The 18,246-nt window shown below is 42.2% G+C and overlaps 1 protein-coding gene across 2 annotated transcripts in view; it reads left to right on the top strand.

The window, feature by feature from the left end:
- The window catches only part of LOC120940816 (beta-Ala-His dipeptidase-like), a 78,231-nt gene extending 60,951 nt beyond the window's left edge, over positions 1 to 17,280 (top strand). For both annotated transcript variants that reach the window (XM_040353886.1, XM_040353887.1), the window contains 3 exons: positions 5,050 to 5,191; positions 10,549 to 10,696; positions 16,963 to 17,280. In XM_040353886.1, the coding sequence (XP_040209820.1) occupies positions 5,050 to 5,191; positions 10,549 to 10,696; positions 16,963 to 17,089 (417 nt within the window). In that variant the 3' untranslated portion in view covers positions 17,090 to 17,280. The remainder of the gene's footprint in view (positions 1 to 5,049; positions 5,192 to 10,548; positions 10,697 to 16,962) is intronic.
- The last annotated feature ends 966 nt before the right edge of the window (positions 17,281 to 18,246 follow it).

Here is an 18,246-nt window from a genome sequence, read left to right as displayed (position 1 = left end):
TGTAATTCCCTCTGTTCCCTGCCTAGTACACGTTCTAGTTCCCCATATGTGTCTGTGCTGTCACTCAAAGTCAGTGTGCTCGCCACTGATTTTTTGCTTGGGTAAACAGGGCTATCTATAGTTAAGTGATAATCCATCAAAAACATGTCCCTGATCTATAGTTTTAGGGAACACTGTTCTAAGTTCGAAAACTAGAAATGTCTTCAATTGGATCTGCAATCTAGTGGCCACCAGAGGGAGCACAGTAAAAGAGGGAAAGAAATTGCTAATGTTTTCACGCCATTAGTAAAGTAAATCGGCTTCAGTTATTTTTTTGAAAAAGCTTGTAAATTCTGGAGTCCAACTGAAACAGCTTTTTTAATAGCTAGATTACTTAAAGTAGTTATAAACTCTGTACAACCACTTTTACCTACAGATAAGCCTATATTAAGGCTTACCTGTAGGTGCTAGAAATCTCTGCACCTGCACGGTTTAGGAGATATTTACAATGTACGCGTGCGCGATCATGCCGTGACTGCACATGCGCGGGAGTGACGTCGCACGACTCCAGCCAGGAAGGAAGGAAGATGGGTGAAGATGGACGCTTACAGCCAGCGGGTACATCGGTGACATTGCAGGCTTCGTTTTCAGGTAAGCGACACACAATGGGCTATTATGCTTTACCTTTGCAGGGAAATAAAGAGAAAGTAAAACCCATCAGGGTTTACTTACTCTTTTAGGCCCCGTTCACACCTATGCAAATTGGTTGCGGCTTAACCCGCATCCAATTCGCATAACATTATAAAATACATTGATTTTAATGAGGCTGGTTCACATATGTGCGATGCATTCGCACTACGCATTGCCCAAAAAACGTGTGCACTTTCTAGGCATTGCGGTGCCGCTCAGGTGCGACTACAGGCCCATTATCTTCTATGGGCACGCATCTGATTCGCAAATGTGTTCAGTTCTCATCAGGATTTCTCTCCTTCTCCTCACTATACCTCCCCTCCCCCTCCCCTCTCCCAGGTCTCCAAATTCGCAGCTAAAACAGAGATGATCTGCTGAACAGCTCTCTGATCTGTGTGTAACCTCTCCTCGGGTAAATTCAAAGGGAATCACTTATTGTAGACTGAGTTGTTCCAAAGCTCCATCTTCTGGTGAGATCTGGTATAACAGCAACATAACATACCATAATCTCCTAATGGAACTTCCCCTTAAAATACTGTGTATGTGTGTATACGGTATGTGTGTGTATATATATATATACACACACACAGTGGGTATAGAAAAGAATCACCCCCTGCAGCATGAAATGAAGACAGTTTTTGTTTTATCCAGCTGTATTTACTAGTACAACTTATAACATCCAAGTGAAATATATAACACAAACATGTCAAATATTTTTTTTAAATCGGAATCAATGAGTTGAAAAAAAAAACCTTATGTCAGTAGTTTGTTGGACCATCTTTTGCTTTAATTACAGCCTTTAGTCTGTTGCTAGATGTCTCTACTAACTTTGCATATCTAGACCTTGCAATATTTGCAAACTCTTCTTTGCAGAACTGCTCAAGTTCAGTTACATTTCATGGTGACCTTTGTGGAGTGCAGTCTTCAAGTCATTCCACAGATTTTCAATGGGGTTTAGGTCTGTGACTAGGCCATGCAAGGATATTTACCTTTTTCTCCTTCAACCATCGTGTAGTCATTTATGCTGTATTGGAAGGTAAACCTTCTTCCCATTGACAACTTTCTGGCAGAGGGCAGCAGATTTTTCTCAAGAATTTGATGGCATTTTGCCCCATCCATTTTTCCTTCTATCCTGACAAGTGCTCCAGTCCCTGCTGCAGAGAAACACCCCCATAACAGGATATCACCACCTCTTTGCTTTACTGTAGGAATGGTGTTATTTGGATGGTGAGCTGTATTAGATTTCCGCCAGACATATAGTTTGGTGTTGAAGCCAAATAATTCATATTTAGTCTTATCTGACCATAACATCTTTTTCCATGTGGCCTCAGAATCTGCAAGGTGCGTTTTAAGGTGCTCAGATTATGCCAACATTGAATTATTGAAAATATTGTGTAAAAACATTTATTAATAGACTCCAAGGTGTTGTGTTAATGATAACATTTTTGACATAAAAAGGGCTATACAACTTATTTTTACCAAGCCTTGTGCCAAAATGACACTGCAGCTGCATTGCCAGGGCAATCAAGTGAAGAAACAGTGCAGGTCATTCTCATGATCGTACACATTTACGTGCAGCATTCCAGCAAATAAATCCACAAGTAGCACAATAGACTAGGGAAAGTTAAACACCGCTCGTAAACAGCAAGATCTCACAATCCTTCTGGAAAAAGAAATCTCTAAACCTACTTTTCAGATGGTTGTTAAATTCCTTTAAGCTCCCTCCGTCTCTGGGGTTTAGTTTATAGCACTAATAGTATTTTTGAACTACTAAAACCTAGGAGGTTTTGAACATAAATGTATGCCCTAATTCTCTAATATCATTTTTAAAGGCCTTCTATCTACTACCCTTAAAACAGAACCCTAGCCAAAAACAACAGAATAAAATACATACCTGTTAAAGTATAACACAAAACCAGCTTTTGCTGCAATATCAACCTTACAATTAAAGATTTCCACCAAAGTCCTTTTTTTTTTTACACTAGATGTCCTCAGTCTGATAAATAGCATAACCCAATCGACTTTCCACCTGAACCCACCTCTGTCTGTTAATGCACATTAAAAGGAGAAGCAGCCCCTTTAAAAGGCTTTTTTATGCATTGGTACAAGTCCCCCAGGCCAGTACCTGGGCCTCCATACCTTTTTTATGGCCAATAACTTGCATATAAGCCATTAAAATTTGACTTTTTGTTTTTCAAGTTTGGGTCCCATAGACTTCGATGGGGTTCGCGGTTCGATTCCGAACCTTTGCGATGTTCAAGAATTTCAACGCAAATCGAATCGGGGGGTATTCGGCCCATCTCTACTTACAAGACAGTATTCAGGCCTGAGCAGCCAGTAGTCAGTTGGAGGGGTCATTACCCCCAGTAAATTCTAAAACCATATGACACTGAGGTTGACTCAGGGTTGAATCCTGCAGCAAAGAGACAGTGGGGGAGCATAAATGGCAATACCTTGCTGAAGAGGTCTAGCGGTAGTCAGGGGTTATTTGCCCTGGGTATTTTTTTTAACAAAATAAAAATGCTGTGTGGCTGCAAAATCAGTTGTTCTTTTACTTATTTATTTATACTTATTCCCAGCTGTAAAATTTTAAATGTGCATTAAGACAGAAATCTTTTTTTTGGACAAAAAAATAAAAATATAGACTAATTTGACTGTCCCTTGTATTGAACTATGTACCTATATTCAACTACAGGCATACCCCACTTTTAACCACTTCAATACCATGCACTCACACCCCCTTTCTGCCCAAGCCAATTTTCAACTTTCTGCTCTGTCGCTGTTTAAATGACAATTGCGCGGTCATGCTACCGTGTACCCAAACCAAATTTTTATAATTTTGTTCCCACAAACAGAGCTTTCTTTTGGTGGTATTTGATCACCTCTGGGGTTTTTATTTTTTGCTATACAAATAAAAAACATTTTGAGAAAAATAAGTTTTTCTGTTATAAAATGTTGTAAATAAATATGTTTTCTCCTTCACCGATGGTCACTGATAAGGCAGCACTGACAGGCACTAATAAGGCGGCACCGATGAGGCGGTGTCAATGAGATGGCACTGACGATGGGCACTGATACGCGGCACCGATGGCCACTGGTAGGTGGCACTAATATGCAGCACTGATGGGAATTGATAGGCGGCACTGATGGGCACTCATGGGTGGCACTGGTGGGCACTGATTGACACTGATTTGCGAAACTGATGGGCACTGAAAGCCTGCAATGATGGGTACTTATGGGTGGCACTGATAGGCAGCACTGATGGGCACTGATAGGCAGCACTGCTGGACATTGATACATGGCACTGGGCACTGACATGCGGCACTGATATGTGGCACTGATGCTTATCCCTGGTGGCACTGGCAGGGATTTTGGGTGGGCACTGGTTGGCAGCTGCCTGGGAATTGATTGGCAGCTGCCTTGGTACAAATTTCCCTGGTGGTCTAGGGGGCATACCTGGTGGTCCAGTGTGGATGCTCATCCCTGGTGGTCCTGGGCGGCATACTGGTGGTCCTGGGCGGGGATCCGAGGGGGGGTTGCGCTGTTAAACTATCAGCAGAGACCCCCCTCCCCTGTCAGGAGAGCAGCCGATCGGCTTTCCTCTACTCGCATCTGACAGACGCGAGTGAGAAAAAGCCGATCAGCGGCTCTTCCTGTTTAGATTGTGATCAGCTGTGATTGGACACAGCTGATTATGTGGTAAAGAGCCTCCGCGGAAGGCTCTTTACCGATATCGGCACCACCGATCGCTGCGATGCGCTCCCCCACAGGCGGGTATTATCCTGCTAGACATCATATGACGTCCAGTCAGGATAACGCAACCACTTCCCGGATGTCAATTTGCTATTGGCCGGGCGGGATGTGGTTAAGTACACAATGGGACCAGAGCATGTATGTAAAACGAAGATGTACTTAAAGTGAAGCAATACTTTTTTTCACTTCACAATGCACATACTGCATTGCAATAGTCACTTACAGGCATAACTGATTACCTAGGCAAGTTGGCCGACCCTGTTACTTATGGTTTGGGAGCAGTGCCATGTCAGGCTGACAATGATTTCCCATAGACGCCAATGTGTCCGTACTTGCGAGTGTATGTAAAGTGAGGGTACGTAAATCGGGGTATGCCTGTATGCAGCTAAAAAGCTCAAACACAGTGGCACAAAACCCCATATTACTCAGCATGGATTTACCTTCTGAGTAAATTTAGGATCATCACTTTATGGCAGATTGATGTGTCACTGACTTTGGCGGTGTTTAGATCAATGGCTACAGGGGTTGCCTTGCAGAGACTCCCTGGCATGCCCCTGTAAGTGGGACTGTGACCTGATGGGTGGAAAAAACAGCATAATGCCAATGTGTATATTCATTATTTTCTAGGTTAAAAAGTATCTTGAAGAAGTATTTGCCAAATTAAACAGTCCAAATAAACTGAGTGTTACGCTGGAAATTGGAGCAATGCCTTGGGTCGCTAATGTTGATGATCCTCAGTATGAAGCTGCTAAAGTGGCAATACGAAAAGGTCAGTTTTCATGTACATTACTTTGTCATATACTGTCAAATCTATACATCCAATGAATGTATTCATACATATAGGGTTGGGAGTCCAGCTTTTCTTTCATTCAACTCTATACTGTCATATGGAATGTTCTGCACTTTCTAGCTTTCTATTTTAAATGTGATACACAGGTTGGATAAAAAAAGTAACGATAAACATTTTTCAATATATACTCTTGATAGTTAAAGTGGAGTTCCACCCATAAATATAACATTACATCAGTAGTTTTAAAAAAAATGTCATTAGTCCTTTAAGAAAAAAACATTTTTTTTTAGATGCCGTCAAAGTGTTGTTGCTAGGCAGAATAGTTAATCTTCCCACTTCCTGCACCTAGGTGCTTAAGCTTCCTAACCTACACCGCACAGACTCCTGGGAATGTAGTGGGTGTAACTTTCCAGGAGTCTGTGCACTCCCCAGTCTCGAAGAATCATGTGACTTGGACAGTACAGGTGCTGAAACCTGATCTGAAACCTATTACACTGCTTGTGCAGCACTGAGCATGTGCGAGATCTGCAAGGCTGAAATCCAGGAAGTCATACAGTCTGGCTTCATGATGCCCACACTTAAGATGGCCCCAGTCAATTTCTATTTTATAAAGTGTCTAAATGCTGTAACAACCTAACAAAACGGACCTTAGTTTACAGACTAACTTTACTAGAATACATTAAGCTTGTGTATTATTATTATTATTATTATACAGGATTTATATAGCGCCAACAGTTTGCGCAGCGCTTTATTTACAGGGGTATTTATATTTAAAAAGTGAAATTGTGGCCGGAACTCCGCTTTAAAGCGGGGGTTCACCCTATAAACCTAAAAAAAAAAAAAATGTTTTGTTCTACCATAAAATCAGGCATTGTAGCGCGAGCTACAGTATGCCTGTCCCGATTTTTTTTTTCCCGTACTCACCGTTTACTCCTACATCGAAGATACCGACTCCCCTCGGTGAATGGGCGTGCCTATGGAGACGGAGGATGATTGACGGCCGGCTCTGGCGCGTCACGCTTCTCCGGAAATAGCCGAAATAGGCTTGGCTCTTCACGGCGCCTGCGCATAGCCTGTGCGCAGGCGCCGTGAAGAGCCGAGACCTACTCCGGCTGTCTTCGGGGAGAGTGACGTGCCAGGGCCGGCCGTCAATCATCCTCCCTCTCCATAGGCACGCCCATTCCCCGCGGGAGCCGAAATCTTCTATGTACGATTACAAGGTGAGTCCGGGGTTAAAAAAATCGGGACAGGCATACTGTAGCTCGCGCTACAATGCCTGTCTCGATGGTAAAATCATGTGAGTGAGGGTGAACTACCGCTTTAAGCATGAGTTAACATAAGGAATGTTTATAGCACCAGATTGGAGAATGGGGTAAATCTTTGCTTCACATGTAACATTCACAGATTTTTAACTACAGAAAATGTAACGGAACGCCATTTTGGACAAAAAGTCAGCAAATTCAGAAGCTTCTGAATCCTTCTTGGGTAAATGTGTCCATGAATAATGACACCAAAATAACTTTAGAAGTCAGGCAAATGTACTGTATAACAGTTTCCGGGTGAACCGGACACATGATTCCCTATAAATTGAACCCAGCTAACACCAGATCTCCCATACAGCAGCCACAGTTATTGCAGTTGTGTGTGTGTGTGTTACTTTGACCTATGCTCAGATGTTAAAATATAGCTTCTTGCTGTAATAGATTGACAATCTTTGATAGGGGGGTTGAAATACTTTTCTTAGGGACAATACTGCTCCAGGCTCCCTCCAGTGCTGGTCACATGTCTGAAGGCCCAAGCATTTGATCACACGAGGAGAAGGTCAGCCATTGTGAACTCTGATCCTCTCCAAGTAGGCCTTCAGACATGTGGCTAGCACTGCAGGGAAGCTGTGGCAGCATTTTCCATCCCAGCAGGACTTGTGTTAATGTGGCTTTGTATTAGCATTTCATTATAGATCCACTTTAATAAACTGTGGACATTCCAATACAATACAAAATAATTTGACTTTCTTAAACACAAGTATTTTGTAACCTTCCCTGATTAATTACAAGTAGGGACATGAATTTAATTTCTGGCTTGCCTTCTTGCCAAGTTGCAGTTACTTGGCTGCTTATGCATCTCTAACTCCATTTATTTGATTATAATGCTGGAAATTATATCTAGGTAAAACACTAGTAAACCCAAAAAAGAAAATTCCCTTTATTAGACCTGACAATTATACAGGACTATGTAAAAGATCGAGACACTGCACACTAAAATATTGACGTAGCCTGTAAAGCATTGCACTGGTGATCAGCAGATCCCTAGATCCATATAGGTCTCCTGCAGACCTCTCAGTGTATCTGTGTGCCCATACATCCTGTACGGGCAAGGAGATACACTGACAGGAAGAATCAATGAACTACCATGGCACTCCACAGCTACAAGCCGACAGTAACAAAGGATGTTGGGGCTTGGCGTTCATTCACACACACAGCTGTGTAAATGAATGACACAGGTGTGTGGGCGGAGCACCGCGTGGCCCCGCTGATTTAAAAAAAATCAGTATGAGGAACTTCTGCCACAAGGAGGGGGGGCAGCAGGCAGCGGCTGCAGCATTGGGAACGTATTACATGTGCCACCCTAAAATTGTGTGAAACATGTTCCCAAATGTGAACTTATCCTTTACAGCAAGCCCTGAAGCTATAGGCACCATGGAGAAATTTGTCTTCAAAGTTTACAACAAAGGAACTTGGATCACAACTCTTTCCCTTTCTTGGTAGAAATCGACTGAAACACAACTTTAGCCCCTGTTCACGCTGAATCCGACTTTGAAATTGTGTGTGGCACCACAAATTCGGAGTCTTACCGATTTGAACAGTTCCATTGCTGACAATAGGGTGCGACTTGTCATGTCATTTGGACCTGTCAAATCACATGACAAATCGCACTGGTGTGAACGGGGAATTAAAGTTGCTGTAAACCCTTACATTATAACTACTGACGTGACTGGCCTCAGAAAGAAATTAAACAAATCCTTCTACTTAAGTTGTACCTGTCTATCTATGGCACTCTCTACTCTACAACCTCCTAAAGCACACATTTTACACAGCATTTTTGAGCTCCAGAAGGCAGGGGGCAGAGATCTGATGCAACACACTACTCTCAAAAAAGGAGAACTGATTGTAATCTGAGACATGAGTGTAGGGAATGGACACACCCCCTACAGTCTTATAGGAAAACATTTACAACTAAGGCTGTCAATCACACATTAATGCTTAGAGTTGGGATTACCTGTCAGCAGTGAATGGAACAGCAGATAGAAATTTAATTTGTTACAGTGCTTTGGAACAAGGCAAGTATACACTATGGGCCAGATTTACAGAAGAGATACGACGGCGTATCTCCTGATACGCCGTCGTATCTCTTGTCGTATCTATGCGGCTGATTCATAGAATCAGTTCCACATAGATAGCCCTAAGATCCGACAGGTGTAATTGACTTACACCGTCGGATCTTACGATGCAGTACCTTGGCCGCCACTGGGTGGAGTTCGCGTCGTTTTCCAGCGTCGGGTATGCAAATTAGCAGTTACGGCGATCCACGAAGGTTTTCGCGTTCGTTACGTCGGCGCAAGTCTTTTTTTCCCGTCGCAAAGTTAAGTGTGCTATTAACATGGTGTAAAATAACTCCACCATGTTAAAGTATGGCCGTCGTTCCTGCGTCGATTTTGAATTTTTTTTTCCCGCGTAAATACGTTATGCACGTCGCGATTCACAAACACGTCGGGCCGCCGTAATTTCGCGCAAAGCTCGTCGGGAAAATTGCGAACGGAGCATGCGCAGAACATCCGGCGCGGGAGTGCGCCTAATTTAAATGGTACACGCCCCATTTGAATTGGGCAGGCTTGCGCCAGACGGGTTTACGTTACACCGCCGCAAGTTTACAGGTAAGTGCTTTGAGAATCAGGCACTTACACTGAAAACTTGCGGCGGTGTAACGTAAACGGGTTACGTTGCGCCGCCACAATTGTACCTGAATCTGGCCCTATAGAACTAAATGCTTTGTTAATTTTTCATTTTAGGGGTTTACAACCACTTAATTGTTGGTTAGAGAAGTCAGGGATGGCTTTCATTAAAACTCTTTTACTCATTTTTGAAAATATGTTAAATACGTTGATGTCTATAATTTGGACACAAGCGCACTTTGAAGACCTTTTAATGAAATAATTGCACCCCTACTTACAAGGAAGAAAGTCTAAAGGAAATCTGTTAGGCATTTTATTGTTTATTTAAAAAAAAAATAACTGTCAAAGAGCACACTAGGTTATTTGAAAGAAAACCCTTCTCTTTGTGCCCTTCTAATTGTGGTTTCATTTTGTTACCAAGAGCTTGACCTTCCTGAATTCTGGGTCATGTACTAGTCACCTGTCACATCAAAGTTTACTAAGGACATCATTACTAGGTGTGATGCAAGAAGATGGGCAGCTTTTAGCTGTGATGCTGGGCACCCCACAGGTGGAATATCAGCCAAAGTCAGACCGGCCAACTTTTGGCCTGTGTGTGCAGCTGCCTGTCCAACAGAAGGCGATATCACGACCAGCTTCTTTTGAACGAGCATGGTGGAAAACCAGCATCAGACTGGCATGCGATCAGTGCTGGCAGCCATTGACCAGTGTGTTCTGGCAGAACACAATAGCAAAATGGGGGAGATCGCTGTACTAACAACGCTTGTATTAGTCCAGTGATCTGGCAGGTTTTTTTTTTTTTGTTCTGCCCAACCGAGTTGAACAAAATAAATCTTATAGTGTGTACCATGCTTTAGACGGATTTAATTTGCATTATTAATAATATTTCAAAGGTTTATTTTATAGATTTATTTTTACTAAGGCGTTACTGGCCCCAGGTGCTGATATGTTAGTATGCAGCTTCAGTTTTCTTCTAGTTCCCTTTGGAAACTGCAAAACTAAAGGTGTTCTAAGGTCGGATGGCTACGCTCCTATAAAGTTTCCTGCACATCTTTATTAGTTATTCATCATATTAAGCAGCTAAAAACAATAAATGGGTGGGGGCATGCCACAGTTTAATGTCGTGATGTCTAGTCAAGACTTGCAAAATAGTGTGTGTCCCTATCAAAGCTTTTGAGATGCTTTGGGAGGAAACTGAATCTGTGTGCATTAGTTGCCTTAGCTAACATAAAATGTATAAGTATGTATCCAAAATAAATCTGAGACATTTATATTTAATATTATAATTAACAAAATATTAAGGTGCAAAAATGTTACCATAGGAGTATTGTGTTAATATTATGTATTACATTTACAGTATATGTATTGTTCTGCTTGCCTTTTGCAGTGTTTGGTGTTACACCAGATATGATCAGGGATGGTTCAACTATACCATTAGCCAGAATTTTCCAAGATCTAACCAAAAAGAAAGTAATGATGCTTCCAATTGGCGGAGCAGATGATGGGGAACATTCACAAAATGAGAAAATAAGCAGGTGAGACATACTTTATATAAAAATGTAGTTGTGTTGGGCATACCCAAGACAATTAAAGCCATTTTGTCAAAAGATTTAAAGTATATTAACCACTTAAGCCCCGGACCAATATGCAGCCTAAAGACCCAAGGTGTTTTTACAGTTCGGGACTGCGTCGCTTTAACAGACAATTGCGCGGTCGTGCGACGTGGCTCCCAAACAAAATTGGCGTCCTTTTTTCCCCACAAATAGAGCTTTCTTTTGGTGGTATTTGATCACATCTGCGGTTTTTAGTTTTTGCGCTATAAACAAAAATAGAGCGACAATTTTGAAAAAAAAGCAATATTTTTTACTTTTTGCTGTAATAAATATCCCCCAAAAACATATATAAAAACATTTTTTTTCCTCAGTTTAGGCCGATACGTATTCTTCTACCTATTTTTAGTAAAAAAAATCGCAATAAGCGTTTATCGATTGGTTTGCGCAAAATTTATAGTGTTTACAAAATAGGGGATAGTTTTATTGCATTTTTATTTTTTATTTTTTTTTTACTACTAATGGCGGCGATCAGCAATTTTTTTCGTGACTGCGACATTATGGCGGATACTTCGGACAATTTTGACACATTTTTGGGACCATTGTCATTTTCACAGCAAAAAATGCATTTAAATTGCATTCTTTATTGTGAAAATGACAGTTGCAGTTTGGGAGTTAACCACAGGTGGCGCTGTAGGAGTTAGGGTGCACCTAGTATGTGTTTACAACTGTTTGGGGGTGTGGCTGTAGGAATGACGTCATCGATCGTGTCTTCCCTATAAAGGGAATGACGCGATCGATGCGCCGCCATAGTGAAGGACGGGGAAGCCGTGTTTACACACGGCTCTCCTCGTTCTTCAGCTCCGGGGAGCGATCGCGACGGAGCGGCTATAAACAAATAGCCGCGCCGTGGTCCCGGATCGCTCCCCGAGCGGACCCGACCTCCGCATGTAGCGGGGGGGGTCCCGATCGGACCCCCCACCCGCTAATAGGCGAGGACGTACGTGTACGCCCATGTGCCTGTACGTGCCATATTGTGGACGTATATGTACATGCGGGGGTCGGGAAGTGGTTAATGTGTACGTATGTGCGTATGTATGTATATGTGTGTGTTATATATATACACACACACACAGGGTAAAATAAGTATTGAACACGTCACCATTTGTCTAGGTAAATATATTTTTAAAGGTGCTGTTGATATGAAATATTCACCACATATCGGTAACAACCCATTCAATTCATACATACAAAGAAACCAAAACAAATACATTCAGAGATTAAGTAATGCGTAATAACATGGAATGACACAGGGATGAAGTATGAAAAACGACTTTGTATAAAATTCTTTGTTGTTAATGACAGTTACAAGACGCCTCCTGTATGGAGAAACTAGCCACATGCATTGCTCAGGTTTGATTTTGGCCCATTCTTCCACAGTCTTCAAATCTTGAAGGTTTCGTGAATCTCTTCTATGAACTCTGATCTTTAGTTCTTTCCATAGAGTTTCTATTGGATTCAAGTCAGGCGATTGGCTGGGCCATTCTAGCAGCTTTATTTTCTTTCTTTGAAACCAATTGAGAGTTTCCTTGGCTTTGGTGTTTAGGATCATTGTCTTGCTGAAATGTCCACCCGCATTTCATCTTCATCATCCTGGTAGATGGCTGCAGATTTTTATCAAGAATGTCTTGGTACATTTTTTCATTCATCCTTCCTTCAATGACGTGAAGTTTGGCAGTACGATATGCTGAAAAACAGCCCCTCACAATGATGTTCCCACCTCTAAACTTCACTGTTGGTGTTTTTGGGGTGATGTGCAGTGCTACTTGACCTCCAAACATGGTGTGTATTATGGGATATAGTTTATACAAACTATGGAATATATACTGGAATTTTTATTTCTTTTATACTAGTTATGGCAGCGGTCAGTTATTTATAACAGGACTGCAATAGTGCGGTGGGCAATCTAACTCTAACTCACGCTGGGGGGAACTAACTAACTGCCACTGACATCACCAATTCCATTATTACAGTGATCAGTGCTATTAATATGCACTGTCAATGTACTAATGACCAGCAAAAGTGTCCAGTGAGGTGGATATAAAGGGTTGTGGAGGGTTATTGACCAGCCGCTGCTCCAAAGCTCATATAACCAGATGAGCAAAACAATTAAATAAAACAAAGGAGGAAGCGCTGATCCGGTATAAAAATCCAACATGCCATAACGTTAAAACAATATGGTAGGGAACTTTAATAGGCCCATCAAACAAACACCATAGTCCAGCAAACTGAAGGAATAAATACACAGCAACTTACTACTCTGAATACTGATTACTGCGGCTGAGCCTGGGTAGATGGATGGCTGCCTCCATGTGCTGGATTTCCTGGGAAAGGGCGGGTGGCCCCAAGGTTGTGCGCTTCATCCCCAGATGGAGTGGGGGCTCTGCTGGGCTAATCCCTACCGTGGGAAGGAATCGCCAGTGCGAGGGGCATGCAGAGCGCTGGGAGCCACACTCTGAAGCTAGTGTGGAGACATCAGACAGGGCAAAGGCCGACACCAGTAGCAGCAGGGCTGGGCTTCGATGTGTGGATGCGGATGAATTGAGCAAATCGCCGGAGCTCTCTGAAGGCAGATTACACGTTTCGGGAATTAACCCCTTCTTTAGATCACCTAATGAGAGCCAGCCAGAGAGCGGATCAAACATCCATTTCTAATCAGGGATTAATTTTTGCCGTAAAACAGGACAATAAAAATAAAAATAACTAAGATAATACCTTTTACAGGGCATATGTAAGAATTAAAATAACATGGGTCATGTCTTGAATAGCCAAATTAGCGCACTTGCAATAACACAGCGGAGTACTGTCTATGATCCTTTTTTTTATTATTACTTGAACTAACAGATAAATGTTCAGGATAAGCTTTTGGGGTATACTGTACCTCCTTCTTCTAAAGTCCAATCAGTCCTGAAATGACAAAATATGCAAATATTTATTTTAATTAATGGGAAATTTAAAGGGATACAAACTAGGCAACGGAACCTTGTAACACAAAATTCTACAAATTGTGCAGCCACATCAATTGATTAAAGAATATTACATACACAAAAGGAACCTTTCGTATTACAGAATAATACAGATGCACCTCTAGTAATGTGGTGTACCTAATTCAATGCAGCAGAAATTACAAAAAAAATATGAATCTTCATCGACACACCATAAAAGGACACTTGTAGGATATTATTTCTCAAAACCATAACATTCTATGGAAAACATGAATGTATTGGTTCTTAAGCAGGAGTTTAAAAATACTCAGGAAGGAAACTCTTTAAACTACAATTGATAATTTCATTTGACAAGCTAATGGGCTGAATGTGGATCTCAGTTTTTTAAATCAATATCAAACTGTTTTCTGACATTCTCACCTCTGTGAGTGTACCATTCCATAGCTGTCCTCCTTATCTCATTAACTAACCTTCTCTATTTATTTCTGGAATTTAGTGGTTTAAATTGTGTAGGAAAGCACTGTTATAATTATGATGAAGAAATAATACATTTCATAAACTTCAGTTGGCCCTCAAGACAGGTGAACTAAAAGTTACCATGACTTCATATATTTTCCAACTTTCAATGGATCAACTATCCTAAAATTATACAACCAAACTAAGTGCAAAGCAGAAACCAAAATATATTTACCTGTCTTTGTTAGGTAGATAAGGAGAGACCCAACACTGCCATAAAAGGTTACACAGATACTTAACTGGATTGATCTCACAGAGAAATCATCCATATCTAACGGAACCCATTGTTTAGACTCTAGGAATTGTTTATACAGCTAAACTCTATCTAAATATTTATTGAGTCTGTCCAAAGTTAATTTCAAACACTTTAGGAAGACATTTGAAATCTGTCTACTCAGTGATATTTTAAAATACCTATGATTTGATTATAAGTCACTCAAATTATATATTATATTCCAGGTCATAGATACAATTATGATTTTAGTGTCTACTGGCCCAAAAAGGAAAAAATATAATATTTTGATGTAGAACAAATTAGACTTGTTTTAAGATGGGGACGTGGCCTAGCGCGGGATGTGAACAGACGTGTTCCTGAGCAGCTCCGTTCTCTCCCCATACTATCCTGCTCCATCCTGATCACCCATCGCCGGCGAACGCTTCTTTTTTACCCTGTTACCTCCGGGTGTGTCTCCTGCATCTCCGGAGGGTGTTTTGGTGGATGGGAAGAAGCAACCTCCGCCAAAGATGAGCATCACCACGCACTCCTGCCAAGATGGCTGCCGCAGCACCGTTCTCGGGCCTAGTGCATCCCCGGCCTCCACTCCGGATCTCTTCGGAGATAGTCAAGACGGGTCCCCTCCACCCTCTCCGGACTACCAGGACCCCGCTGCCGTACCCCCTCAAGCGGCACCTAATTCGGTGATCGTAGCGGACGTGAAAGAGCCCACCCTGGCGGAGGTCCTGGCCACCATTAAGGTAAACCATGTCGACCTGGTGGGGAAGGTGGATGGGCTAAAGGTGGACTTAAACATCATGCGGCAAGACATGCACAAGCTGCAGGGCCGGGTCACTGAGGCTGAACAGCGCATCAGTGATCTGGAGGACACGGTTACCCCCATCCTTCCTAAGCTTAACCCCTATGGGGGGAAGATTGCCACGTTGAAGGATAAGGTCGATGACCTCGAGAACCGTTTGCGTCGCAATAACCTGCGCCTGGTTGAGTTACCTGAGAGGGTGGAGGGCTCTGATCCTGTTGCTTTTCTGGAAAGCTGGCTTGAACAGGAATTTGGCCGTGAACAACTCTCCCCTTGCTTTGTGATTGAAAGGGCCCACCAGGTTCCTGGGCACCCTCTCCCTGAAGGCCACCCTCCTCGCACCATGGTGATCCGGCTCTTGAACTATAGAGATTGTGACTCTATCCTAGGGGCCGCCAGACAGAAGGGTAGTCTCCGAATCAATAATGCCGCTGTGTCCCTGTTTCCTGACTACTCGGTGTCGGTCCACAACCGCAGAGCCAGCTATCAACGCGTTAAGCAGAAGCTCCGGGAACAAGATGTCCAATACCCCATGCTGTTCCCTGCCACTCTCCGGCTCGCTTACCAGGGAAAGGTTCATTTTTTTCAGTCCCTGCAAGATGCCCTGGCCTGGTGGGAGTCACTGCCTTGTCCTCCTAAGCCTCCTGTCTGATGCTGTCCCTCACAGTTTTTTTTACAATTGCCTATGGCTGGAACCGTTTCTCCCTTTTCACTTCACCTTCTCTTATTTTTTCCGTGATTTTTTTGCTATGGACTCATTATTTTGTTGCTCTGATACTACTGACGGTGGGTGATCTACTTGCTCTCCTGGGGGGAGAGTACCTGTCCTCAGTCTCTGACTGAAGTCTAGCTGCCTTGGAGTGGTTCCCTGGTCCACATGTTTTGTCTCTTATGGAACACTTTTTTTTTTGAACACTGACTGTTTTTCTTGTTTCTTGTGGATTTTTCTTTTCTTTTTTTGCCTCCTATTGCAGGTCATGTGCCCACTACGTGGTACCAGTTTCGGGTATAGGCCCTCTCCTCTTTTTCGGAGCTGGGCAGGGGAATTGTTGCCACTTAGGCTTTGAACTTGTTACTGTATATAGTTATATTTTTTGCTGTATGTGTGGTGTGTGGATGTTTGTGTGTGCAGCACTGTGACCTTTCTTTGCTCCTGTAGCCGTGGCTGGGGATGGGATGTATATATATATATATACACGTGATTCTGCGCACAAGGGCCGCCCTGTAGCAGAAAATCTACAGGAGGCGTTCGCTAAGATGAAATGCCCTCATGAATAGTTATCACTAGAACAGGTGGCCCATTGGCTTTAGACAACTGTCCAGGCCTTCTGTTCCAGTGGCAACTGTCAAATTTTGAATAGCCTAACACGTTCGGTCCTGGGGAAAATGGTCACTAGGACTAACAGTGTCCTACTCCATACATTATGCAAAAATAAAAATAAAAGTTTTCTTCAAGCATTCCTTAGTAAAACTTTGTTGGGAATAGTGTACAAAAGATGTAGAGACTTTAAAGTTTGTGGCATTCATGCATCATAAAACTTTCCACAATCCTTTGCACCTAGATAATGACCAGGGCAATTTTCTAGACATGCCAGTGTTAGTATAATTGCAGCATTTACAAGCAACAATTTATAGTTCAACGACCCTTTCTTTGAAAAGTTACTTAACAATATGTGTTTTGTGTATTTATTTTCAGATCTAATTACATTCAAGGGACCAAAGTTTTTGCAGTATTTTTCTTGGAATTGTCAAAGTTACATGAAGATTCACTGGCCAAATCAGACCAAAAGAAATTAAAAATATCTCAGCTTATTGAAACCTGAAAACGGCAATACTAAGATTTTTCAGGAATTTAATAAACCCTGCTAGCTCCTTATAACATTACTTTACTTTATTGTTTTAGTTCTTTTGTTTACATTGTCTCTGGGTTTTGCAAACCTTGATTTATGTAATTTAAGTATACTGTATATTACATATTGACAGCCTTAGGTCAAATAAGTATCTTTTTTTTTTTCTGTTGGTCCTTCAGTTCTAGGCACAATCTAAGTATGTGCAGCCACATTGAGACAAGTGTACATGCTTGATGGCGCATGTATAGTGGCTTTAATAGACAGCTTTTACCTACTATACATGTAGCACAAGATAGAGCTTTCAGTTAAGTTGTATCACATATGCAGAGTTGGCAGTCCAACTTGAAGATTTGTGTAAATTGTTAACCATTAGACCTCTTTAACAAGGTAAAAACTCCATGTCCCCATTGACTCGTAGTTGTGGCACATTAGTTCCATTGAACGGAAATTCCGTTCGTCTGTATGGAACTCCGATGGAGAGAAAAACACGCATGCTCAGAATCAAGTCGATACAGAAAAATCCGTCTGAGTTTATCCCAATGGAAATTACGATCGTGTGTTTGGGGCATAATAGTAGCTGCTTAACAGCCTCTTTAAAAAGCAATCTACTGTGCATTGCTTTTCAGAGATTTACCAAGTGTTAACTTAGCTTTATAGAAGTTACAGAGTAAAGCCTCGTACACACGGGCAAAAACCTCGTCAGGAAAAAAACGTTGTTTTCCCTGACGAGATTCTTGGCAAGAATTTCTTGCTGCCCGAGTGTACACACTGACCTTTCAAAAGAACTGCGGTTCTCTTAAAATGCAAGAACGCGGTGACGTCATCACGTACAACAAGCATGCGCTCGTCACATTCGATGCCGTCGCCATCTTGCTTCACCCTACCTATGCCTAGGAAGCTACTGCGCATGTGTCGAAGTCATTTCGAGCATGCGCGGGTTTTCACGGCGACAGGTAAGTATACACACTCTCGGGTTTCTCATCTGGAAATGGGCAGAAGAGAATCTCAACGAGAAAAAAGAGAGATCTCATCGAGATTCTGGACAGATTTCCTGACGAGAAACCTGAAAGCCTCGTACACATGAACTGTTTTCTCAGCAAGACGCAGTTTTCTTGCTGGTTTTTGCCGAG

Source organism: Rana temporaria, chromosome 5 (assembly GCF_905171775.1).
Source record: "Rana temporaria chromosome 5, aRanTem1.1, whole genome shotgun sequence".
NCBI classification, from domain to species: Eukaryota; Metazoa; Chordata; class Amphibia; order Anura; family Ranidae; genus Rana; species Rana temporaria.
Note: the sequence above shows the minus strand (reverse complement) of the source record. Positions and strands in the feature narration are given on the sequence as shown.